The 27178-nt window shown below is 35.5% G+C and overlaps 1 protein-coding gene across 11 annotated transcripts in view; it reads right to left on the bottom strand.

Moving 5' to 3' along the window:
• Nucleotides 1–27178, bottom strand: part of PTPRK (protein tyrosine phosphatase receptor type K) — a 598235-nt gene that overhangs the window by 94959 nt on the left and 476098 nt on the right. For all 11 annotated transcript variants that reach the window (XM_081529093.1, XM_081529092.1, XM_081529091.1 and 8 more), the window contains 5 exons: nt 22633–22742; nt 21187–21388; nt 18574–18679; nt 10631–10904; nt 7869–7905 (listed from right to left, as the gene is read on the bottom strand). In XM_081529093.1, coding sequence (XP_081385219.1) covers nt 7869–7905; nt 10631–10904; nt 18574–18679; nt 21187–21388; nt 22633–22742 — 729 coding nt within the window. The remainder of the gene's footprint in view (nt 1–7868; nt 7906–10630; nt 10905–18573; nt 18680–21186; nt 21389–22632; nt 22743–27178) is intronic.

Here is a 27178-nt window from a genome sequence, read left to right on the forward strand (position 1 = left end):
GGCTGTAGTCTATTACTAATATACTTTCTTGCAATTCCCTCCCTTCTGAGTAGAAGAAAAATGAAACCTCAAATTAGACTAATTTTTGAATATGAGGACAGATATACAATCGGCTGGAAGTATGATGCACAGTTTTTTTCCCTTGCAAGAGAAAGGAGTATGAGTACCAGCAAGAGTACTTAGGCATTCAGAGGAAGAACAATAAAATTATTCTCACTGATTACAAATTTTCAGAAGGGCTGGCAGCTTTCTCAAAGATAATTCAATCCTAGGGACCAATAAAAGCCCAGCCCCATCCAGAATTTCTTACTAGCCAAACTAAAGTATCACAGTTGACCTTAGATTCCATCAGTACATGCTCAGTTGCTCAGTTATGTTCAACTCTTTATGGCCCCCTGAACTGTAGACTGCCAGGCTCCTCTGTCCATGGAATTTTCCAGGCAAGGATACTGGAGTGGAGTGCCATTTCCTACTCCAGGGGTCATCCCAACCCAGGGATCGAACCCACATCACTTGCAACTCCGGCACTGGCAGGGAGATTCTTCACATTAGCACCACCAGAGAAGCCCCTCCATCAGCATAAAAAGCAGGGTAAGCAGATGCGAAAATTTCTTTCTGATGCTTTACCATTTCCTTCCACATATACCTGGCAAAATATAAAGCATCTTTGTACAATTTAAGAAACTAGGGTTAAGATTTTAGAGCCTGAGACCCAATTAAATATATTTTTTTCTTCAGACCTCACTCCTACTTTCAAATCCCCCTTTGTTGCAGTTGTAAAGACACAGCACAAGAGTGCAGTTTAAGAGCTGAGATTGTTGAGATGTACTCAAGTTCATCTGTGATAACTATGGTGGGAAAGAATTCAGTCAAAAAGATTTCACACACATGGTACAACCAAATGGAGCTTCTATGGTATTACTGTAACTTCTCGACAGACTTAGAGTTCTTTTTCTTCTTATGCTTGTTATTTCTGAATGCCTGATCACTTAAAAAAGCACTTTTACCCACCTGTGCACTCAGAGAAAGGGCACCAATGAAAAATTTGACAAAAGCAGCATAAGACAAAATTAAAACTGTAAAGCAAATTCTTTTTTAAACAAACTAATCCTATCGGGTAATTAGAGGAAAGATAGCAAAGGAGGGAAGAAAGAATAAAGTAAATAAAACATCACCAGAATTTATGTTTTGTCATATATTATTAATAAAATCTATCCACACCTACACTTTTATGACAAGTAAATTTTTCTTAATATTGGAATGCATGCTTAAAATGTATGCTAGCACTGAAGTCACGATATTTTGAGGGATTGGCAAATATCTATATCATCATTGTTTAACATAAGTAATACTCTGAATTAATAATGATCTGATTTAGACCATTCCCAAGATGGGAACTTACAAGAGTTAAATGAACACCTTTCACAATTACAGGTCAACTTTGGGTTTATCAAAAGAATAAATAAGCTGATACTAAATAAATGAGTGAATGGATATATGCATGATTTAGTGGTTGGAATTCTCTTCCCATGGCTTCTCGGAGAATCATGTAGGTTCTTCCTTCCCAGCTCTCAGGGACTCAGTTACGATAAATCTTACCAAAGTACCTACATCCAGGAGGCAAATGGATTCCTGAAACTCTATAAAGAAAGCTGAGTGCCAAAGAATTGATGCTTTTGAACTATGGTGTTGGAGAAGACTCTTGAGAGTCCCTTGGACTGCAAGAAGATCAAACCAGCCAATCCTAAAGGAAATCAGTCCTGAATATTCATTGGAATGACAGATAAGAAGCTGAAACTCCAATACTTTGGCCACCTGATGTGAAGAACTGACTCATTTGAAAAGACCCTGATGCTTGGAAAGATTGAAGGCAGGAGGAGAAGGGGGCAACAGAGGATGAGATGGCTGGATGGCATCACCAACTCAATGGACATGAGTTTGAGTAAACTCTGGGAGTTGGTGATGGACAGGGAGGCCTGGCGTGCTGCAGTCCATGGGGTCGCAAAGAGTTGGACATGACTGAGTGACTGAACTGAACTGATACTCTAGACTGACATCTAATAAGATATTCCATACTTTTAAATGTCAATTTTATTTTTCACTACTATTCCTAAAGGAAAATAAAAACCAAAAATCAGTTTAGACAATACCTGCTGCAAGTAACAGATTACCCACCACTCATGGTTTTGATCAGAAGGACATTTATTTTTTTCACATTTAAATATATGGTTTAAGGAGTTCCAGCAATGGGTAGCTCAGTTCAGAGTTGTTAGGTCTCTGAGTTGGCTTGTTTTCTTTGCTGTTCTCCTCTTGTTAGCCAATTTGGCTCTCCACTTTTTCAATATCACATCCTTACAACATAATGCTCATGATAAGATGGATGGGTTGGTGGTTGTCTTTGCCATCTCTCCTTCTAAAATTCAGGAAGAAAACATTTTCTTAGAGGCCTAGTGATTGATCTCAAAGTGTGATCATCTGAGTAGTAGTAGAATCAGTGTCAGCATAAGCCTGTGAGAAATGCACATTCTTGGGCCTCTCTCCAGGCCTACTGATTCAGAAACTCTGGAACTGATGCCCAACAATCTATTTTTAGAAGCCCTCCAGGTTGTTCTGACTCAAGCTAAAGTATGTTGTTGTTGTTGTTCAGTGCTCATTCATGTTCGACTCTTTGAGACCCTATTCACTGCAGCATGCCGGGCTTCCCTGTCCTCAACCATCTCCCAGAGCTTGCTCAAACTCATGTCCACCGAGTCGGTGATGCCATCCAACTGTCTCATCCTCTGTCGTCACCTTCTCCTCCTGCCTTCAATCTTTCCCAGGATCAGGGTCTTTTCTAATGAGTTGGCTCTTCGCATCAGATGCCAAAGTGTTGGAGTTTCAGCATCAGTTCTTCCAATGAATATTCAGGACTGATTTCCTTTAGGATGGACTGGTTGGATCTACTTGCAGTCCAAGGGACTCTCAAGAGACTTCTCCAACACCACAGTTCAAAAGCATCAATTCTTCGGCACTCAGCCTTCTTTACGGCCCAACTCTCACCTCCATACATGACTACATGACCACTGGAAAAACCATAGCTTTGATTATGTGGACCTTTGTCGACAAGCACTAATTAAGACCAATCTGATTCATCACTTGAGGCTGAGGCCACCTTCCTCTGCTGTGAGGACTCCCCCCTCCATGGGCCCCTCCCTTGCTTCCTTCACCTTAACAGAGTGTCTTTCTCTGATGTTGGGGTTGCTGTTTAGTCTCCCAGTTGTGTCCCATTCTTTGAGACGCCATGGACTACAACACACGAGGCTTCTCTGTCCTTCACCATCTCCCGGACCTTCCTTAAACTCATGTCCGTTGAGTCGGTGATACCATCCAATCATCTCTACCTCTGTTGTCCCTCTTTCTCTGATAAACGTACACAAAATAGCAATGCCCTAGACACATGTTCCCTCATCCCCTACCCTCACCATATCACATATGTGTTTCTGTCTGGTGTGTTTCCCGCTACTGCAATTTAAGTTCACAGAAGTTAGTACTTTGTCTATATTTATTCACTGCTCTGTCCCCAGAACCTAGAATTTTTGATGTATAACAGGTACTAGATAAATGCTAGATTTATGGCTGGCATATTGATATCCAAATGAAATTGGAATAAGTCAATGAATGGTTAATGGGTAGACAAACAGCAGTTTGCCAAAGCAAACTACTTACAAATGGAGATCCAGAATAAAATCATTCCTGACTGGAAAACTTAAGTGTTTGTTATAATGTGAAAAAAATAGCTGTATTTCAGTAACTTAAGAAAATAAACCCCTTTCTCACCTTAAATGCTCTGTTCCAATAAATTTACTTATACTACACTTTCCTGTTTTTATCAGATTTGATACCTTTTATTGGAATGGACAGATTTAATCAACATAGAAACCACCATAAAATTAAAAATTTAAGTTGCCAGTTTTCTTCTAAAAAACCAGAAATTCATCTGAGGGAAAACTGAACAAAATATAGGTTCAAAGTGAAAATTAAATTACTTATATAAACAGATGATAATACTTTCAATTTCATATACTATTGGTCTTATTTCTTAGTTTTATTCTAGGGAATTATTTGATATCTTGATTACTCATCAACGCCTGCTTGCCTGTAGAATAATTTTATGTAAATTAGTACTTGGTTCCATAAATGATTATTTCATACTGAGAACATTTTAAATGATATAATATTCTAGTGTTAGTTTAACACAGATAAAACATATTTTCAGAGAAGTACTTTTTAAAATCCATTGAGTAATTTCTATTATAATTTGTATATTATTTTCATATTTAAATCTGACAATTAAAATATCACTTACTGCATAATTTCCTTGAGAAAAAAATAAAATTATCATGGTATACATTTTTATGGTACCATGGCACCAGATTCTTAGCTGCTAATTTAAAAATAATTTTGTGGGTGTATACCAATTTAGACCATTATATGTAATTATAAGTAAAAAGACAGAAAGCAAACCGATAGCAGCCTAAAACAGTGATGTTTCAGTGATCTGAGAGACTTGTTCCTATACATGCTGGGTATTCAGGTTGCACAATGCTCTTCACCGGACAAGTGACTTTTTAAGGTTGCCTCCTTTTCTTAATGTACCACAGGAACCTTTCCTGAGACTTATTCTCCTTTTTGCTTTTCAAAGACAATACTGGACTAAATTCCTTTTTGTATGTTTATAGTTTTGGCTTTGGATATGCTATTTTATAAATGGTATGACTTTCATGATTTCCAGTGCAAATTTATATTAAACTCTCCCACTCCCTTCCTGACACATATTGTCTCATGACTTTTTAGCCTAAATGTGAGTCAGAGAGCAGGATCAATGATCCCAACAGCAATGACCCTAACTCCCAGAACACTTCTTTTGTCTCATAATATATATTCATATCACTATTTATTTTAGACATTATGACATTGATTATACATGTTTTCTCTATCAGTCAGGTAAACACTTGTTTTCTCTTTATGTGTTGCCTTCAGATGTGACTTCTGAGAAGGCAGGAAACACAGGACGTTTTTTAGAATAATTTTCACAAGTCAAAATATTTTCAAAATGATCGTGCTGTTCTAGTGTATGGGCTAGTTGCTCTTGGCTTTTAAATTCTTTCACATTTCCCAAAAGAATTTCTAGTTCCCTAAGTCAGTATAGTGCACAAAATTGTAAGTATATAGTTTAATAAGTTTTTGCATATATATACTAGACACCTGTGAAATATCCAATCATCCCTTGCCCAGAAGGTTCCTTTATCCCTTCCTAATCAATATGGTTATGTCATTTAGTAAGTGTATCTTCAAAATGCCCTGCTGCAAAAGTTTTAGTTTTCATACTGAAAAATTTTATATACCATAGCTGACTATACTTGTATGCTGTGAAACTCTGCAGGGCAGGAATAGAGACACAGACATAGAGAACAGACTTGTGGACACAGCAGGGGAAGGAGAGAGTGGAACAAATTGAGAAAGTAACATTGAAACATATACATTACCATATGTAAAATAGATAGCTAGTGGGAAGTGGCTGTATAACACAGGGAGATAGCCCGGTACTCTGTGACAGCATAGAGGGGTGGGATGGGGTGGAGGGTGGTAGGGAGATTCAAGAGGAAGGGGACACATATATATTTATGGCTGATTCACATGGTTGTATGGCAGAAACCAATACAACATTGTAAAGCAATTATTCTCCAATAATAATAAAAACATAGTTAGGTAAGTTAATTTTACCTTAATAGTGTGTGTTTTTTTCTATGTAAAAAAATGCTAAATGATTATAGTAATTATGGTGATGATAAAATATCAGTTAACTCTTAACTCAGTTAAACTAGGCGCGATTTAGGCATTTCATATATACACACTACTTTAATCTTCACAATAATAGTAAGGGGTAGGTACTCTAACATTCTTATTTTTAGAATGAGAATTTTATTTTATTTTGTTCAACTTAAAAGAACAGTAAGAAGGGGCAAAGGCAGGATTTGAACCCATTAGTCTGGGGCTAGATTTCTTTCACTCAAGAAGCCACACTGTCAGCCTGAGACCCAGAAGCACAGCAGGGTTGGATTTCTAGGCAAAGAAGAAATTCTCATATATGGAACATATCTTGTTACCTCTGAGTCTCTGGCAAATATTCTGTGCCACATGGTAAATCTGATTTCCATAATCTCAACTCTTCTGCAGTCAAAATATCATATGCTATTGGTCATCATAATTTTATTTGTATTGAGTGAGGGGCAAAATAACACTTAAGCGTATATAAATGCAAATAGTTAGCTGAATAAGAAAACTTAAAATTTTAGAATCATTTATGGCTCAGATGGTAAAGAATCAGCCTGCAATGCAGGAGATGCAGGTTCAATCCCTGGGTCAGGAAGATCCCTGGAAAATGGAATGGCTACCCACTCCAGTATTCTTACCTGGAAAATCCCATGGACAGAGGCGCCTGTCGGGCTGCAATCCATAGGGCTGCAGAGTTGGACTAAGTGACTAACGCTAATATGCATATTTAAAAAACTTCTTGAAGGCTGATATGAGACCATTTTACATTTCTGGTTTTGTTTTAAATCTGAAAAACTTAGGACCTAAATGCCTTCTGCTATTATATTCTAGAAATTTCAATTTTAACTCTTGATCCATATGCTAAGTTTTTAAAATAAAATGCCTATACACTTCATGCATCTATGTACGCATTCTCTTTTCCTTCATTTAAGTTTGCTTTATTTTAAAAAATATCATGAGGGATCCTAGTATTTGAATGGAAAAGTGTATATTTCTTTTTCTTCTGTGAAATTTTTTTATTATTCTTCATGAGTCAAGGGAAAGGTCTTTTGTTATTGCCTTTACAAATCAAAAGTATAAAACAAATGCTTAATTGAGCAGATTGATGATTAGATGGAGAAAAATGATGAAAGGAAAGATGCCAACACAAACAGAATATGGCCATTCATTTTTTACTCTAAATGAATCAACTACTGGTATGAATGGGGGTCTAATACTAATTCTGGCAGCAAACCACCCAGAGCCTCAACCCTCTGCGGAGCCCTATGTCTGTGTGTGGACAGCTTTTTCTCATTTCTCTTGCTGGAATACACCAAGTAACTCTCTTTCCCTGTTGGCACAGTCACATAACTCTTAAATGAAGGATTATAAACATAGTGGAATACAGGAGACTTTCTCCCACTCTGAACTCTAAATACTCATTCAAAGATGAAAAGGCTCTCTTAAAGAAACAAAGCAACTAAACTATAATATGCAATGTCAGGAGAAATAGCCCTGGCTGTTCCCAGACCTAATTTCTTGGCAACAGTTGGATTAAAAAAAATTTTTTTAATAAAAAAGGAAAGAATCTTCAACCCAACTGCACTACTGATATGGACCTGTTTCCATCTTTACCCTTACATATGCCTAGACTAGCTCAGTCTTTTATGTTTAATTATCTATAACCAAAAGTAACAGAGGTTGTTAAATAAGGAATTTGCTCTTTCAAGCAGATATTGCTGAGGTTTTCATAATATGCTGGCTAATCAGCAGCACAAGACCTCTCAGACACTAAAATGGCAGAAACAAACCCTTCTGAAGTTTTCTAAATCCTTCTTATTGTCATAACAAGATTCCTCTAGTCAAGTACTAGAGGATGAAAAGTAGCACACCATTACTTGTTAAAGACACCCAAGTGAGTCAGAAAACTTGGCTGGCAGTTTACCCGGGCCCAACTACAAATACTCTGTAATAGAAGTGCCACATTTAATTAGCCCTGAAGCAGGGAACAAAGCTCTTTCATTTTAGAAAGTTGGCAAATGGAATTTGGAAAAAACAAAAAGCAAACCTCTTACCTTTGGTAGCAATTCGTACACACTGGGTTTTAGTTTCCTGACGGAATAAAAAAAAGTCAGTTATAAAAAAAATGAAAATGGTCAGTTATAGGTAATGCTTCCTATTTCATAAATTACAACTAGGATGAAGATCAATCTGGGGTTATAAAGTAGGTTTGCAAAGAATAGAATCATAGCATTAAAGACACTATTTTTTAGATGTTTTCACAGAGATTTCTAAAAAATCTAAAATAACTTTAAAAAACTAGTATTTTCTAATGACTTGGGTATCTCTGTTTCCCTTGTAATGAAACAGGTTATCTTGCTGGGACAAACAATCCAGCATTCTATTTGAATTTATTGTACTTTTTGAATGATCGTAAAGAAAAATATATTTGCAAAGCTAATACAAATCAGACCCAAATATAAATTTCATGTTCATCTCATACCTGTAGATTCAGACCAAAGCTGAATACTAGAGAATTTCACTTTGATTCTAGCACAACTAATGAGCTAAATGATGAAAGTCAGAAAATTGCATCACAGTTTCAGTATAGTTCATCTGTTCTTTTTTCTTTTTTAATTTAGGTGTTAGGGATTAAATATTTCTTGGTGGGATTATTTTCTTCCTCTTGCTACACAGATGAGATCAAGGAAGTAGAAAGAGAAATGGGAAAGGACAAGACATTCCAGAATTTAAAAAATCTTTTCTCTTCCTTTTGTTTTTAAATGTTGTGAGGTGGTACTAGGAGGGTGAAACACACACTTTGAGGTCTGCACTTCGCTCCTCCAAAATTTAGTTCATTCAGTTTATATCTTTGAATATATATCCTTGAATCCAAGAGGTTGGATAAGATGTTAAAGGCAGTGAACACAACAGAGGATATTTGTTTTCAAGATGTATATGTAACTCCATCTTGAGTAGTTCTATAGATAGATAAACCAAGACTTTATATACTTTCCTCTTAAGCATTTGTTATTTTTAAATTAAAGTAAAGCATTGAGGGGGAAATTAGTAATTAAAAATGAAAATCTGCACTTTTATTATTTAACTGTGACCTGAAGCCTTCACAGTAAACTCCAAGGAACTGTTTCACAGTACCATAAAGGCTCAAAGGAATTTTGATTTCTTAAAAGCAATTGCTGTTAACTCCATCAGGATTACTGGTCTCTGCTGGTAGGAGCCATGTCAATTTTAATACTTTTTTTCCAAGATAATTGTGAAACATATTATTGCTACTCTGTACTTTGATTAAACCACATGTAGATATATTAACAATTAGAAGAGAAAATTCATATCAAAGCTTTTAAAGAATGCCAGAGAAAATTCTTTATAAGTAACAGACATTCATTAACACTTCTCTCATACCACAGACCAAGTTACAAAAGTTAATTTGGAATCTCTCACCTCTCTAAAGATGAATACCCAAACACAAAACTATGCTACTTTATACCCAGAATGGAATAAAACTTCTGTGGTTGTCTCTTTTTTGAGCAGCCCCATCATGGCAGTGGTACGGAATGGTGTGTGGGTGGAAAGTAGGCAGCTGACTCCTACTTACATAAAAATAAACTAGAAGATGAGAAGAGCATTTTTAACCATGAGCAGCCTCTGGCTTTGAAGTACATCTTAGAAGATGCTGTGACATTTTTCTTTCCATATGCTGTATTCCAACCATACAAGTAAGCCCAAAGATAAAGTTTTCATTCAAAAGCAGCCAGTCAATACCCTAAATTCTCACAATCCCTTACAGAAATGCAAATGGATTATACTATGTCATGCAATGAAATGATTCCAGGATATAATAGGACTGCTGCAATTAGATATTCCACATCATCTCCCAGGTACCCATCTCAGGGACTCAATTCCTCAAACCCAACAATTTCCTATATAGCTACAAAGTACATAAAATTGTCATTCTTGTTTTGAATTTTAAGTTGTAGAAGGTTTGCATTCTCAATTTTTTTTTCTATACCTCCCTGAAAAAAAAAAATTAAATAAAATATGCTTTAGGAAAGAAAATCTTTCAGGAGAACAGCATGAGACATGAAAGCCCAGGTTATTTCCCTACATATGGAACCGCTGGTAGTTTCTAACTTCCTGTTGTGTTTCCCTCTTCAATATTCATTTGGGAGCCGTGGCGGTGTTCAAAAACAACTGTGTCCAAAATGGGAAAAGGAGGGGCAGCCAGAGAACGGAAAACAGACTTCTCTAACCGCACAGCATCACGCCATCGCCAGGCTGCCTTCTGTTTAGGTTCTGTCAGATATACCACAGGCACCCTATTACTTTGTAATCAGAGGATTGTTACCAGTTATTTACTATTTGGCTTGTACCCCCTGAAAACTTTATAAGGGCTTATTAGCCTGCTGTGGAACACGCATTCTGTTTATCCTGCAGTAAATTTAATCTTCTGAAGTGTGCCACTATTGAGCAAAAAAGACAGAACAATGCCCTATGTTTACAAGGGCTGGAGGCCCGGCAATAGTACACCCATCTTTTCAAATCATTTTACTCACAATTGCTCTTGTGGGCTTTCCTCAAGAGGCTCAAAGAGAAGCAGTTACTAGGAAACAGGAATCCTGTGCAATATAACTGGCATGGAGCCCCGCCCCTACAGCAGGCCCCAAACCGGTCATGCTGCTAGGAACAGAAACAACACCCCCTACATACTAAATTTTTTTTTTTTTCTTCCCCTGACAAATGTTACTGAGTAGTTATAAAATTTGACTGTGGCTAATCCTCAGGGCAGTGAAAAAGCAAAATCTTGGAGGATGCTCACCTTCTCCACACTACTCATGGCTTGGAAATAGATGTTGTATCCTTTGCGTGGAGCCAAAGGGGGGTTCCAAAAGCCCTGATAGGTTCTGTTATCACCCACTGTGAATGGGGCAGGTTCCGGAAGATTCCCTGGGGGCAGTTCAGCAGCAAAATAGTATGGTGCCCCTCCACTCATGGCATTTTGGTACGTGACAGGAACCTGGTAGCATTCCATGGCTCCGGTTTCTCTCCTGGTTCGGTGGGGGTGCAGTTCCTCCACAACAATTTGATAGGCACTTTTTGGAAAAAGAAAAGGAAAAACAAAGCACACAATTAGAGATTCTAGATACTGAGCTTTCTCAAAAAAAAGGAATGGGGTGTTTAATATCAACATGCAATGTTTCAGTCTTTAAAGTCAGTCTTAACCTCCTGTATTCTGATTTTCAAGCTCTTTTGCAGTAAAATAGCATTTCACGTGGATTCTGCTTCCCCCAACCCCAATATAATCACTAAGGACCCGAAAAAATAAAAAAGAAAGAAAAGACAAATCACCATAGAACTCTGCACATTTTTAAATGTTGAGAGATGAGATCCCTTATTAAGGAACCTGACATTAACCAGAGACATATCCTACATTAAGTTTTTTGTCTGATATTTTAAAATGTTTAAAGTTAACATTTTCCTTTGAAATCATAGTGGGGAAGGCCTTGCTCCAAGGCTCAACAGAGTGGCTGCCTCAGGGCGGGGCTTGAAGCACCAGTTTGCGGTTGTCATCATGTTAGAGACAGGATGTGCTGACAGGCTTCTCCACCTTTTGACCTTGCCATGGCATCAACACTGGCTCAGAGCTATGCAGATCTAAAGCACAAGTGACATGCTGCAATACGGGCACAGATGGACAGAAATCTGTCCTCGCCGCTGAAATAGACTGCCTCCTTCTTCTAGAGTTGTTAATAATAAAATGTTACAAATTGTAGAAACAGATGGTATTTGGCCTATTAAAGCTCAAACCTAAAGCTTCTAATATCTTTCTTAAAAGTCTTAAAACTTTTCTCTAATAGCTAGTCTTTTACAGAGGAAAGGAGAGAAAATAATTGAACTTTAAAATAAATATCTACCTCAACACTGATTAAAATTTTAATTCAATTTCTGAAACTGGTATATTAATAATTTTCTCTGTAGGATGTTCTTTAGGAAAATATACATTTTTAGGTAATGTACACAATTTGAAGGTAATGTACATCTGAGAAAACGGACATTATTAATATATTGTTATTTATTTTATATATTACATACAAATATAATGTATTTTTAAAAAATATGTAATTTAAATTCCTGACAATTATGAGAAAAAGTACTACGGTCACATATAAACATAAAATAAATCAGCTGTGTGTAGGGCTGTGTGTTTGTGTCTTGAATTTCCAGGCATATCAGATCATTCTATATAGAGAAAATAAATGCTATTCAACACATCTCCAGCAGTAATAGAACATTTTCTTTAATGAATTTCCAAAAAATAAAGGAGAGAGAAAGAGAGAGATAAAAGTTGCATCTGGGACAATAAACATTAAATTTTATGCTAGTTTAGAATCGAGTATAAAAGTTTAACTTAATACACACTCCGTCATACTTACAAACAGGAAACTTGCACAGATTAAGAGAAAGGAGATTTGTAAATTAAAGATTTTCTTTTGCTCCTAATTATTTAACTTCCCATTTTCCATTAAAACTGTGCTAAGAAATAGGTAGGTTGGTATCAATCTCCTTTCCTTTAGATATAGGACAGAAATTGTACTAATGTCAGAAATTGAGATGTGAGAAAGTAACTAAGGCAGAATTCCATGTATTTGAAATTATCCATACTACATCATTCCCTATTCCTCTGCCAAGTTGGGTCTCTGAGCTCCAAGGAATGCTACTGACAAGATACATGCTCTCTGAGGGGTATGTGGAGCAGACACTTGTCAGTTTTAAAATACAGGGACACATAAGCATAGACCTTGGAGAGAGAGACGATCATAGCTGACATATGTTATGTTAGGCAAGCCTAGTCTTTTCTTTTTCTGCTTATTTTCAATTTAGATCCATATTTGTATGTTATACGTCTGTATATCCTACGGATACATTCATATATGTGGATAAACTTGCATACGCACACTATTCAAGTAAAATCTAACCTTATATTCTTGTCCTAATGGACAATATTGATAATTACCCAACCTTGTTAATCTTGTTAATCTTTAACTTAATCTTTAAAAATAAATTCCTTGTTAATTAGCCCACATCTCTAGAAAAATCCAGAACATCTAGTGAACATTCAGTCTTAACTACTTCTATTAAACTGACACAGGTTGTACAATCCAAATTAAAGAACTTCACACACGACAGCTTGTCTCTTCAGATCTATTAAGAACAAAAGCAAACTGCTGATGTTGGAGAGGAATAACGGAAGAAAAGTCTGCTCTTTGGGAAAGATCTCATCGAACTTGAGATGGAGCTCCAAACTAAAATTATAAAGTTCATTTTTAAAATAAATTTTCTTATCTTCCTTGTTCAATTTGTCTGAGTAGGTTGTTCTTTAACCACATACTCCTCACTTTTCTAAAGTTGTTTTTTCCCTGATACTTATTTATCACTACAAATTAATTAAAGGGCAGAAAGTAAGAAATAAGAAATAAGAAATCAAATTAAAAGTTATTTGACTGATTACATGAAATTGGCCTATGCTCTTTCATCCTTGTGGTGTCTAATTACCTAATGGTACTTAAGTCTAGCTAGATCTAAATATTATTTGAGTTTAGTACTCTGGCAATTTTAAATATTCCAAAGCCACATGAATAATTTTATTCACTGTACCTGTATTTCATATTTCCCCATTCTTCTTAATTACATTTTAAAAATATGTCTATAATTAGGTTAAAATCAATATACTGACATCATGAATCTTTACTCAACACTCAAAATATGATTTCTTTATGGTAAAAAACTAAAGATGATTTCACTATATTATACTTTAATTTGATTAAACATTGGTATGGCATCATTTTTAGTTTTTTAGGAGGCTAAATAATGGCCTCTTTCATACAACTTCCCTTCAGCTGTAAGACTTTAAGAAAATATACATAGGGATTTTTGCCATTAACTCAAAGCAATTATATGATAGACATGGTAGATATTCTTCCTGATTTAATGCTTAAAAATGTTAGATATGAACTCAAAGTTGCCTTTGCCTTCCATGGATTTTTTTTTTAACCCATCAGTAAGTAAACCCTCTGTGATGCTGATTTAAGTTTTAGCTTGTATGATTTCTAGGTGATACCAAGTCACAAAGTATACAATGTATACTTCCTCATTTTTTAATTGAAAATGTCTCCTTAAAGCTTTAGGAGAAATTCCTTAGTTTCAATGTTTTACAATTCCTCTAACCAACAAACCTCCCAAGATCTCATAGCCACCATTATTCCTATTGACTGCCCCAATGCCAACATTCTGATAATCCACAGAGTAAAGGCTTAATTACCATATTTTAAAATTAATTTTTATTGGAGTATAGCTGCTTTACATAATTATCATTTTGATGTCCATCACATTTCCTGCTCCCCATCTCTTCACTCCTTAACCATGCAAATCAGGTCTGTCACGACTTTCCTATTTCTGTAAGAGGAACTACTAGTTTAAGAATCAACAAAGCTCAAAATACTGGCATTAATGTTAACAAATTTTATTGTTAATAATGTTCTAGTTCCCTTGCCATATACAATTTCTTCTCATCTCAATTGCTTCCATCATTAGGGAAGTATTGATAACTTCATGATCATATTACTGGCCTAGTTTCCTTGCCTTCCTGTTCTGCATCATGTAATCTAGCCACCCATTCAGTCAGTTATTTTTTGAATATTCTCTATATGCCATGAGCTGTCCATGGAGAAGGCAAAAGAGAATTATTTTCAATACTGCTGATATTTTGCTCAAACACCACTTTGAACATTAACTACACTTCTCTAACATTTCATTTTGTCCAAATTATGTGATGCTCTCCCACTGTCAAAATCTCTACTCATTATACTGGGGTTAATATCCTACCACATTCTTATATCTCCATCTTGCTCTCACTACCTTCAAATACACATTATCCAGTTCAAACTTGTGTGACCATTGTTACCTAAACATTTGCAAAATACCATCAGAATAAACATTAAGTTAAAACAACATCTATTTGATTTTACTTGGACCATAAGAGCTGTGTACTCATAAAATGGGGGAAAAGTACTATTTCCATCTTTGCTTAAATTTCAAAGCATTTTTATCTGGAATTCAAATAAGTTTCCCTGTGTGACAGTGGTGAGAAAAATCAGGTACAATTATTTAATCTCTTTAAAATTCTGGGATGAAATGAAGTATTCTGCAGATGAATGAAGATGGTAATCATAATGTTTCAACTTGTGTATATGTGACCAACTGACCCAGGGAATAGCTCTAACATACTAGGTTTGAACTCCAGGTAAACCCAGTTCTATATTTTGATCTATATTCCTGTTAAGCTATCTTGAGTGCTAAGCCACTTCAGTTCTGCCTGACTCTTTGTGACGCCTGGACTGTAACCTACCAGGCACCTCTGTCCATGACATTCTCCAGGCACGGATACTGCCGTGGGTTGCCATGCCCTCCTCCAGAGGATCTTCCTGACCCAGGGATCAAACCCACATCTCTTATGCCTCCTGCACTGGCAGGTGGGTTTTTTTTTTTTTTTTTTTACCACTGGTGCCACCTGGGAAGCCCATTAAGCTATCACTGAGCATCAAACAATTTCTTTTTCTAATATAGTTGTGGGGAAAATGATGGTTTTGATGGCATTTCATGACTATGTCCTAATTATCTAACTAAAAACATATGGTACTTAATATTCTAAAATGCAAGAATAGGTTTCACCTACAAAATAAACTTTAGTTATGCCCTAGACTAGGTAGTTTCTTGCTAGCTTAAAATAGGCTGAGCTTATATTTGGAAAAAGGTGTGATAAAACACACGTTCATTTATTATAGCATACAACAAATTGAATTCACCACTGAGGAACTCTTCTCTTGTGTATTTGCAACATTCCACTGCTATTTTCATTATTTGAAAACACAGCTATATTGGGTCAGTCTTTTAATAACTGGGACATTCTATGAATTCTAATTTATAATTATATCTACTCAGGTTAAAATTTGAATTCATTTAAGAAATATATAAAATGTTTTAGAAAAAGTTAAATTATGCATTCTAGAGAAATGATTCCAAATGTGGGTAATATTAATTTTGAATCATAGTAATGATTGTCAAGTGATGACAGTTTTAAGGCTAGATCTCAAAAAGTTGGTGAGGAGATTCAAAGGACTGGTTAAGTCAGGCAGCAACTTTCAAGCTTTAAGAATGATTGTGCTAGTCGTTCATTTGTGTCCGAATTTTTGTGACCCAATGGACGGTACCCCACCAGGCTCCTCTGTCCATGGGATTCTCTAAGCAAAAATACTGGAGTGGGTGGCCATTCTCTTCTCCAGGGGATTTTCCTGACCCAGTGATCGAATCTGGGTCTCCTGCATTGCAGGCAAATTCTTTATTGTCTCAGCTACCAGGGAAGCCCATTAGAATAATTATATATTCAAAAATTAATTTTGTCAAAGAATCACACTTGTTAGAACTGCACTACACAAGTTTTACTTTAGTGTATGGACACAGTCTTAATGAATACTGAAGAACACAGTGGTTGCTGATACTGAGTTCTGCGTTATTTAGGACAAGACTTTTTACTGGGGTATACATTATTTGTTCACAAATATAATGCAAATATAGTGGTAAGTAAATGTAAATAAAGTCAAAGAAAGATTTGTGACTTAAAAACATATCAATAATATATTCACAAATTCAGCAAAGTTCGTGAACACTAACTATGAGCAAAGGATTTACAAGGTTGAAGACCCCTCTCATTGCAGACCCAGATTGTCCATGACAAATCTCGGCAAAGGTCTGTGCTCTGTTGCGATTGTTTTATCTTTGGTTTACAATGCTTAGCAAAGTGCCTGGCACATAATACGTGGTCAATTAATATTTGTATAATAATTTGATTACATTAATAAAGAGCTTAGGCTACATTAGTGGCACTATTGTGTAATAATAATAATATACTGTGTGTGCAACTTACATTAAGTAGAGCTGAGTTCACTCAAATATCCAACTCTAAAAAGATAACTGCAAGTACCTGGCAGCTCATTTAAACACAGTAGCAGAACTGAACAACTATAGAGTAAATTTTATCACAAGTAGATGTGAATAACTCTGATTACTTGTCAATAGTAAAAGATGTTGAATGCAGACATTTTCTCTTTCTTCTTTGGATCAGAAATCATACTTCCTCACAGATCACTCATTCATGAAGAGCATTATAGACTTTGCATTTTCAAGTATCCAGGATGTGAAGAGCTGACTCATTTGAAAAGACCCTGATGCTGGGAAAGATTGATGGCAGGAGGAGAAGGGGACAACAGAGAATGAGATGGCTGGATGGCATCACCAACTCAGTGGACATGGGTTTGGGTGGATTCCGGGAGTTGGTGATGGACAGGAAGGTCTGGCATGCTGTGGTTCATGGGGTCGCAAAGAGTCGGACACGACTGAGTGACTGAACTGAACTGAAGTGCCTCACAAGTGTTTCTATTACTAATGTATCCGATCATCTCTTTTTTCTCTGCTGTGGTATTACTGTGACTTTTAGTCAGACATGAGGTAAGAGTTTCCTTTATGGACTCAGGTTCCTTTATCAATATTTTATTTTTTAATTAACAAAAATATTTCTTCCTTTCTGGTGATACAAGATTATTTACATTAACATATGCCCATAAGGTCAAGTGTGTCATATAATGCATAGAACAAAGATTAATTTTTTATGAATATGTAAACAACTTGAGATGACTCAATTATGATATACCTGCAATGATTTCTGTGCCTGGAAATATTTCTCCAGCAAAGTATATAAACAAAAGTACCCATCAAATCTACAAGTTTCAAATGGAAACCTGCTAAAGTTTTGTACATTTATCTAATTACAAATGCACAAGAATTAAAATCATTAGAATAATTTCACTCAATCCGTGAAAATAATACGGCTCATAATTTCTTCAAGATGAGGATAATATGTGGGAGATTTTAATACTAGATAGTTAAGTTAAATGGAAAATTGAATTTTAATATTTAATATGAAATTTCCAATAAGCAACAATTTAGGAATTAAAAGGTTACATAAGCCACATTCATTTTAACTATTCTCCTTTTATTTTCTCAAAGCTTCCTATTTTTTCAATCATATTTATGAAAATATATTATTATTATGTAATCTATATTATTATTCAATCAATAATTTCACTCATGTGGAATTATTCATAACAGATTTAACACAATGAACAGGGGTTATTTTCTCATTCTCTTCCTGACAAATACCTTCAAAGCTCATATACCACAGATACCAACAGAGGAAGGGAAATGAAATGGGGCTGCTGCTGCTGCTAAGTCGCTTCAGTCGTGGCCGACTCTGTGCGACCCCATAGATGGCAGCCACCAGGCTCCCCCGTCCCTGGGATTCTCCAGGCAAGAACACTGGAGTGGGTTGCCATTTCCTTCTCCAGAAATGGGGCTAGAGAAAGAAAAAATTCAAATAACGAAGCTCTTAAATCAAACAGTACAGAGAGGGGAATGGTTCAGTTCATGAATATCTCAAAATCCCCTTAGAGTTTTACTCTTAAAAATCTCTCCACAGGTTTGACTAAAAGAAAAAACAAATACAAACAAAACAAAAATAAAGCCATTCTGATGCTAGCTGTCAAATGAATGTCTCTTAAAGATGAACCACTATATTGGCTGCTGAACAGCTGTATGAAAACATCTCTTCTACTGGCTGTTTTCCCTCTGACTATGATTTTCCCCTCTTACCTGATTGGTGCACCTTTCGCCTGTGCTGGCCTCAACAAGACTGTTATCGTGGTGGCAGTTTCATTGAGAGAGGCATCAACTCCTTCGTAGTCAGGTAAAGTTGGAGCTGATAAATGATTAATGAGGGAAAAAGTTTCAGTCAATAAACGAGAATATATCATAGTTCAAATTGAATAAATGATCCTGATTCAACCAGTCCATCCTAAAGGAAATCTGTCCTGAATATTCATTGGAAGGACTGATGTTGAAGCTAAAACTCCAATACTTTGGCCACGATGTGAAGAGCTGACTCATTTGAAAAGACCCTGATATTGGGAAAGATTGAAGGTGGGAGAAGGGGATGACAGAGGATGAGATGGTTGGATGGCATCACTGACTCAATGGACATGAGTTTGAGTAAACTCCGGGAGTTGGTGACGGACAGGGAGGCCTGGCGTGCTGCAGTCCATGGGGTCGCAAAGAGTCAGATGCGACTGAGCGACTGAACTGAACTGAAGGGAAAAATCAATTTATAACTTAATATTAAACTGTACCTTAACAAAGGCCACTGAATGTTAACTCTGAGAACCCAAAGCAGCAGAAGATAAGAAGATAAGACTTGTTGAAATTTAAATTATAATCTGGCAACTTGTGACACACACTCCAAACATTTTATGAAGATGTTTTAACTTCTAGTTTCCTGAGATCTTCAAATCAGCATTGATGGGATGGGAGGAAGGTGTTAATAGCATAGACTCTGGGGAGTTCTGGTTATGGAGTTGTACATGGAGATGTGGAGACAGAAATGGCAGGAATCTAGGTAAAGGGCTGCCGGGGCAGGTGGTGCTGCTTTGATCTAAAGGTTGTGGAATGACCCAGCATTGATCTTGGCCACTTTCACCATTGTGGTCACAATAGAAACATATCTAGGAAGTATGCTGAACGGAAATGGGCACTTCAGCTGTTAATTACCAAGAATTAGTGCCCTCGTTGTCAGATTCTTAAAAAGAATAAATCTAAAATTTTTCAAAATATTTGATAATGTTTGGGGGTAAGGAGGCTTCCTAATCCTGAACTGGGTGAATAACCTCAAATGGCTTTTGATCATTTCCATGCAGAAAGATGTTTAAGGGAGGATATGACCAGTGAAATATGTACATTACCAGAAAAACTGTGAACAAATGGTATCTAATAAAAAGTTTAAAGTATTTCATTCACTCAATGAACATTTACTGAATACTTATTATGTGTCAAATTTTACAAGAAGTGCTATAAATACAGAAGCAAATGAAGCATGGTTTTTGACATTTATAGAGTTAAAAGTAGGGATTCAGATTTATCAAGAGTAACAGTCTTGTAAACACCAAAAAATTATAGAAGAATTTAGGTGACCAAAATAGGAGACAGTTAATTAGACAGTGGTTCTCAAACCAGGGAGATCAGAAATTCCTGGAGGGCTCTTAAAATAAAAATGTCTCATTTGCCTACCATTTCTGATTCAGAAAGTCTGGGGAGGGACCCGATAATGTACATTTCTAGGACATTTTAATGTGAAGTTGATGCTGGGGGACCACACTCTTCTAAAATAGTGTTGGGAACTGGGAAGATGAAACAGAGAGGACTTCACTATTTAGGCAATGCTTGAGTTGAATATTAAAAGAAGAGTAAAAGCTCATGAGAAAGAGAGATCATGGAAAAAATATTCCAGAGATTAAAAAACAGAATATATGAAGATATCATTATGGGAAAGGACATGGACAATACAATAGTTTGCTGTGACTGGAACTTTGGATTTATGGATAGGCGAAGAGGATGAAAAGCGCCATAAAATGAAGTGCCACAAATGCTAATCATCCAAAAATACCATACTAGACATAATATAGTAAATATAATATATTAGATTTTGAAAAAAATTAAGGAAGAAATCAATGTTGTACAAAGATCAATAGGAAAAAAAAAAACACAGAAGCAAGATAAGTCTAAAGGCAAGAGTGCTACTTAGAAAGATATGTCAGTGATAGCTTTAAATACAATTCAGATGGAAAGGTAGAAACAGTGACATGAGAAAGAGGCGAATTATCTGGGAGTTATTTAGGAAGTAGAATCAACAGATACTAAATAGGTGCAGAATGTATATGAGTATTATTACATATGTATGAATATCATATGTGTACTAGACATACACACACATATGCATAAATTATAGTGAGAAGCATCATGCCTCCAATACCGCAAATTCACTTTAAATTGTTTTTAAATTGCTAAAGGATAGAATTACTGGACTCCAGGGATAAATAACAATAAATTACCTTAAAAGTTCAAGTACACCTGGGAACCAGACTAACCATAAATTTCATCAGCCTTAGCTTGATTATTATGTGTTCCCAAAATATCGTGATTGTAACCAAGTTTTAAAGTTCAAATCAAATATCCATGCACTGAATTGTTTTGCTCTGTAGAATTATAATAAAAATGAACATGGAAGAACAAAAAGAATTTATAAATTTTTGCCTTCAATCATGACTAACTATATTAAAGATTCAAAAAGTGACGTGAATTACACTCAGTGTATTTGTGATTCTTTAGGATATGCTACTACAAACCAATTCTGTTTGCACTTTATTCATTTCATACCTGAGATGTTGGTGGTCACATTGATGGCTGTGGCTGGCCCAAAACCTTTGACAGTGCTGGCTCTTATGAAAAACTGGTAGGTGGTTCCAGGATGGAGATGCATGAAGACATGGTGTGTACTGTTCCATAAATTCGATACAGTCTGGGGAGGTCCAGCCACAGGAACTGCAGGGTCAAATGATCTTATGCTGCTGTAACTGACCTGTTTTAAGAAATATTATTTCCTATTACATATCCAATACATATCATAATACATTCTACATAAACCCCCTTTAAATAAGATAGAACTCAAGGGCATCTGTGTGGAATGAATCACATTTTTTTCCCTTCTTTTCTTTCTCATTTTGATATGGTTATTTCACTGTTATACTGTATCTACTGTCTGTCTGTCTGTCCATCTCTATCTATTTATCTACAGATAAACCTAGAGTTATCTGACTGGATCAATATACATCTATTTTCTTCCATCAAAAGATAAATCAATATAATTAAATATGAATGTTGTTGTTGTTTTAGTCACTAAGTCCTGTCTGACTCTTTTGTGACCCCATGGACTGAAGCCCACCAGGATCCTCTGTCCACGGGATTTCCCAAGCAAGAATACCAGGGTGGGTTGCTATTTCTTTCTCCAGGGGATCTTCCTGACCCAGGGATTGAACCCGTGTCTCCTGAATTGGCAGGTGGATTCTTTACCACTGAGCCACCAGGGAAGCCATAAATATGAATACATATTTATATAAAATCTTATGGTCATATATAATGTAATGCATGTGAAACACAGAAATTCCCACCAAAACTGAATGAAGAAAAAATACTTTGAACAGACCAATCACTAAAAGTGAAAAAGAATAGTGTAATAAATTTTCTGCAAACAAAATTCTACATTTTCATAATGCACTCTGTTGGCACTAAAACGTATTTTATACTGTAATCAACACTGAGTACCCAAGAACAGAACCACATATCTGTGCAATTAAAATGACATTTTCTTTTCATCTTTTCACATTTACAAATAAGATAACAGTTTATATTCAAAGTTAAGATGAAGCTCTGGAATAGAGAAGTTTATGATACATTTTGCTTTTCAGGTATTTTCCCCTACCCTAAAAGTAACTGCATTCAATGGCTTTCCCTAAATCACAGTATGAAATATGAGTATCTTAATGTTGTAAAAATTTATTCTTTACAACCACCAGTAAGTCTGTTGGCAAGTTCCATCCTACTTCTTTAAAACAATATTTACTTAAGAATTTGAAAAGGCTAGGTACCATATAATATTCGTTTGATACTTAATTTAGAGGAATTTATAAATTAAAATGGATAAGAACTAATAGTGATTTTAATCCCCTAATTCTCATTAATTCTTTTCCATTATTTTCCTGTAACATTTTCTTTGATTCTCCCCTTCAATGCACATTTCATTAAACTTCCTTATTCTCCCAGTACCTCATATTGAGTGATGATTCCGTTTGGATCCAAAGGTTCCTTCCAGTTCAAGAAAATCTTATTTTCAAAAGAGGTTCCTTGAAGAGAATTGACTGGTACAGGGCCAGGCACTACATATAAATACATTATTGGTTATAAGGATCCTTATGTCAGAAACAGAAAAAAGTAAACATGTAAGCTGGATAAACAGGTTAAAAGTAAATAAAATAAATAAAAATGTGTCCCTAAGAAAATAAGCTGTATGACAAGCTTTTAATATATGGGAATACATGTGAATTTAAAATAAATCTCTAAGCTTCTAATGCAGATTATGTACAACTGCAAAGTTATTTTTATTCAATAGAATTTTCTATCACCTCAGAGAGCTGAACAGTGTAGTCTAGTTCTCTCTGTTGTATGCCTCTAATAATGTGAAGGTCTCATTTGTAATTTGTTTCAAGAACAGAGCTTGCCCTGAAAGATTTCCTGGAATGATTTTTTGAAGATTACTATAAGCCCCTAAAGTATCTCTATGAACAATGTTCATAAAATAATAAATAATAATAGTAATTAATGCTCCTTAGACTCAAAAGCCAAACCATATGGCACTGAATTAAAATGCTCATTAATAGTCTTTCATAGGTACACTGATTACATTTCTATAATTTTAAAAAAAGAGAGCATTATTACAATGTATAAAAAACTCTTTAAGATGACTAGGTTCAAAATCATTGGTTCATTCTTTTAAATGAAATTCCCTTTTTCAAAGCAAAGAATCAAACCACTTTATAACATCAGACTTGTTTAGAACTCAACAATTAGCATAACTAGTTTTGAAGTATCCCCAGGTATGACAAGATCTAAGAAACCATTCCAGTCCTTATTTGCAAATGTCATATAACTGACAATACCCAGTGGCAACAATGAATGACGTGTCAGCTTCTATTGGCAAAATACAAAATACTTTTACTATTGTGTTTTTCCTTTTATATATTTTATTTAAATATTCAGTTGCTATATTTATTACATAAATATCTAGTATTTTTTTCTCTTAATGTTTAAAAATATATCCTATCCATCCTACGTTTGAAAGTATGCTTTCTCTTGAAAATATCAATCCAGTTTTTTAATTAATATTTTTCCTTAATCTAACGTTTCAGTGAAATGTTACACATGAAACTTCACACATGACATTATCTAGAAATGTAGTTTCAGAGTCTACAGCAATTTTGTGAGGATGGAAATAAATTAAAAGTCACTGGATCAAAGGAAATGCATTGCAATGTGGCCAGCAGCATCAAGAAATTCTGAATGATATGTCAAAAGAGTAAGATTTATTTCAATCCATAAGGAGACGATGAATGATGTTATGACCTCTGGGACAGCCAACATAATTTGGCACATTAATAATGAATTCATGAAGGAAAAAACCCACAGTAAACAGAAAAGATGCCAGGACTAAACTCCACAAGATATGTTTCTGCATCTATAAACGAGGGCTTGGGGAAAAGTTAACCAAAGGCATCCACTCCTTTTCACTCCCAGGTCCAAAGTATTGGCACATGCTATGTAGTTATCAAGGTAGAGGGGCTGTGATGGCCCCTGTGTGTAATCTGTGGTATCTGCTGAGGCTACCAAGGGCATCAGTTTGTTTTGCAAGAGAATATCTATTGTTTCTATTCCACCCAAATAAAATAAGCTTACAACTGTAACTTAAGGGAAAGCTTTTATTCACCTTTTCCCACCTCTCATAGACAGTGGCGGTTGAGAGGAGGTGGGGGGAAAGCTCCAGTTAGTGAGTAAATGTTTATTTGATGGTATTATAATTACTATAGGCATTCACTGAACATGCTTTGACAAAAAAAATACGATGAAATGGCATGGACGTTTCAAATTGTCCACAAATAGGGATCATTTTAAATGTTAGTAAATTCTGCATTGAGAGAACAGTAGAATTAGAAGGTAGCCTTCCCAGAATTGTGTATTTTTCTGCTCTTCTTATACATGTACTATGCTGTCAATGGGATTCACTTCATATATTTACAGAAAAGTTTGTGAGAAGATGATTGCTGAGACAGTTCTAACTACTGACCTTGCACTGGTGCCAGTATAGTGAATGAGAGCAAGAACTACACGAAGGTGAATACACACACATGAAGCATGTAGGGAAAGGAGTGTGGGCACAGAGTGCGTTCAATAATTTCTACATTTGAAGAAAGACAATTCTATGTACAAACAACATCTATATGTACACATGATTTGTGCAAATACAACATGAAGTCACTAAGACCATCACCACTGCAGTCTTTGTATTGCAGGAAATGTCACCTCACATTTCCAAATCAACAACTTTTAATGGAGACAGAATGCTGACTTTTATTCCCCTGCTTGTAATTTATTTGGGAGGTGTTTCAGCTAAAAAAAATTTTTTCACATAAGAAAATCCCTTAAAATGTAATTCTCAAAGTGGAAGAGAGGAGAATGAAATGTGAGTGGGGTAGGATAATATTAAATAAGCATAACAGCCTTTAAGATACAATAAATACACATTTAAAGAAAGCTTTCTATTAGCTAAAACATATTCCCAAACCAGGTTTTCCTGCAGGGTTAACTTAATGATATTGATTTATATGAATGCACGAATAAAAAATGAAAACAAAATCTCATACAAAAAATTCTACCTATGCATTAAAAAATGCATGCAATAAATTAAATATAAATTCTACGTTAGGGTTCTGGTGGGAAATCATCCTAGCTTTTCTCTCATGATTTATGGATGTCCCCAGAATTCTATTCATGAAATTATACTCTTTAACTAGATGACTGAAAATTTATTATTTTTCTATGTATATGGGGCAGCAATAATTTAGTAAGACTGACTTAATTAGATCATCACAATCCATCCATCTTCCAACAATAGATTATGATTTAGATATTCTGTCTCCCCACTTCAGGAACATTGAAACACATCAAATACCCTATTTAGAAACTGGAGTTCTGATTTGAAGACTGAATTATTTGCAAATACTTCATAGAAAGCTTGAACTTCATTTAGTCTTACATAGAAAGCAAAACTTAAAAAAAAAAAAAAAACCTTTATAGCAGAAGGAATTAGTTTGCAACTCTACTAGCACGAAATAATAATATACAACTCAATATCATTACAAATAATAAAAACATTCTTCAAAAGAGGTTAAAAGGAAGGTAAAAAATAATATTGAAATTATGCTAAATAGTTCCATTTTACTTTTACAAAAATTTTTTTAGATAAAATAAATAGAATAGTCATGAGTTTGATCAACTTTAGGACATAATTTAAATTTCCATGGCAATTCACTTCCTAACTAGTAATTTAGTCATATATGTATTAAAAAATTTAATGCAATATGAAAAAGGAATACAATAAGGCTGATAGCATTGTTTGGTTTGTGGAAAGAAAAGCAGACTAAAAACTCAAACCAAATAATACCATCAAAATAAATTATATTTTTAGAGAATGACTAAGTGAAGTGAAGTATTAGTTGCTTACTCATGTCCAACTCTTTGTGACCCCATGGACTGACTGTAGCCCACAAGGATCCTCTGTTCATGGCATTCTCCAGGCAAGAATACTGGAGTGGGCTGCCATTTTCTTCTCCAGGGGATCTTCCCCACCCAGGGATTGCACCTGGGTCTCCGGCATCACAGGCAGATTCCTTACTCTCTGAACAACCAGGGAAGTCCCTGTGACTGACTAAAGAAGCATAAAACTTGTATAATGGAGACTTAATATCAGTTAAGAAAATGTATGTATTTTTCACTTTTAAGTGTAGACAATAAAACATGTGAATACATTCTTTTTACTAAACTCAAAAGTTATAAAATGGATAGTCTACAATGAATAAGTGAGACCTAATCAAACTTAAAACCTTTTGTACAGCAAATGAAACCATCAGCAAAACTAGTTGATAAGTTGGAGAATGGAAGAAAATATTTGCAAACAATGCAAATGACAAGGGGTAATGTCCCAATATACAAACAGCCTGTACAACGAACGTCAAAAAAAACCAAACAACCCAATCAAGAAATGGGCAGAAGACCTAAACAGACATTCTGCTGAAGAAGACATACAGATGACCAACTGGCATATGAAATGATGCTCAACATCCTAATTATAAGAGAAATGCAAATCAAACCAAAGATGATGTATCACCTCACATGTGTCAGAACTGCCATCATCAAAAAGTTTACAAATAATAAATCTTGGAGAGGATGTGAAGAAAGGGGAATCTTCGCACACTGTTGGTGGGAATGAAAACTGGTGCAGTCACTATGGAGAACAATATGGAGGTTCCTTATAAAACTAAAAATAGAACAATCACACGATCCAGTAATTTCACTTCTGGGTATATATCCAGAAAAGACAAAACTCTAGTTCAGAGATACATGTGTCCCAATGTTCATAGCAGCACTATTTACGGTAGCCAAGACATGGAAACAAACTCAAGCACCCTTCAACAGACGACCGGCTTAAGGAAAGTGAGTGAGTGCTCAGTTGTGTCTGACTCTTTGTGATCCCAGGGACTGT

Source organism: Giraffa tippelskirchi, chromosome 9, assembly GCF_054371585.1.
Source record: "Giraffa tippelskirchi isolate mGirTip1 chromosome 9, T2T-mGirTip1v1.2.pri, whole genome shotgun sequence".
Taxonomy (NCBI): Eukaryota; Metazoa; Chordata; class Mammalia; order Artiodactyla; family Giraffidae; genus Giraffa; species Giraffa tippelskirchi.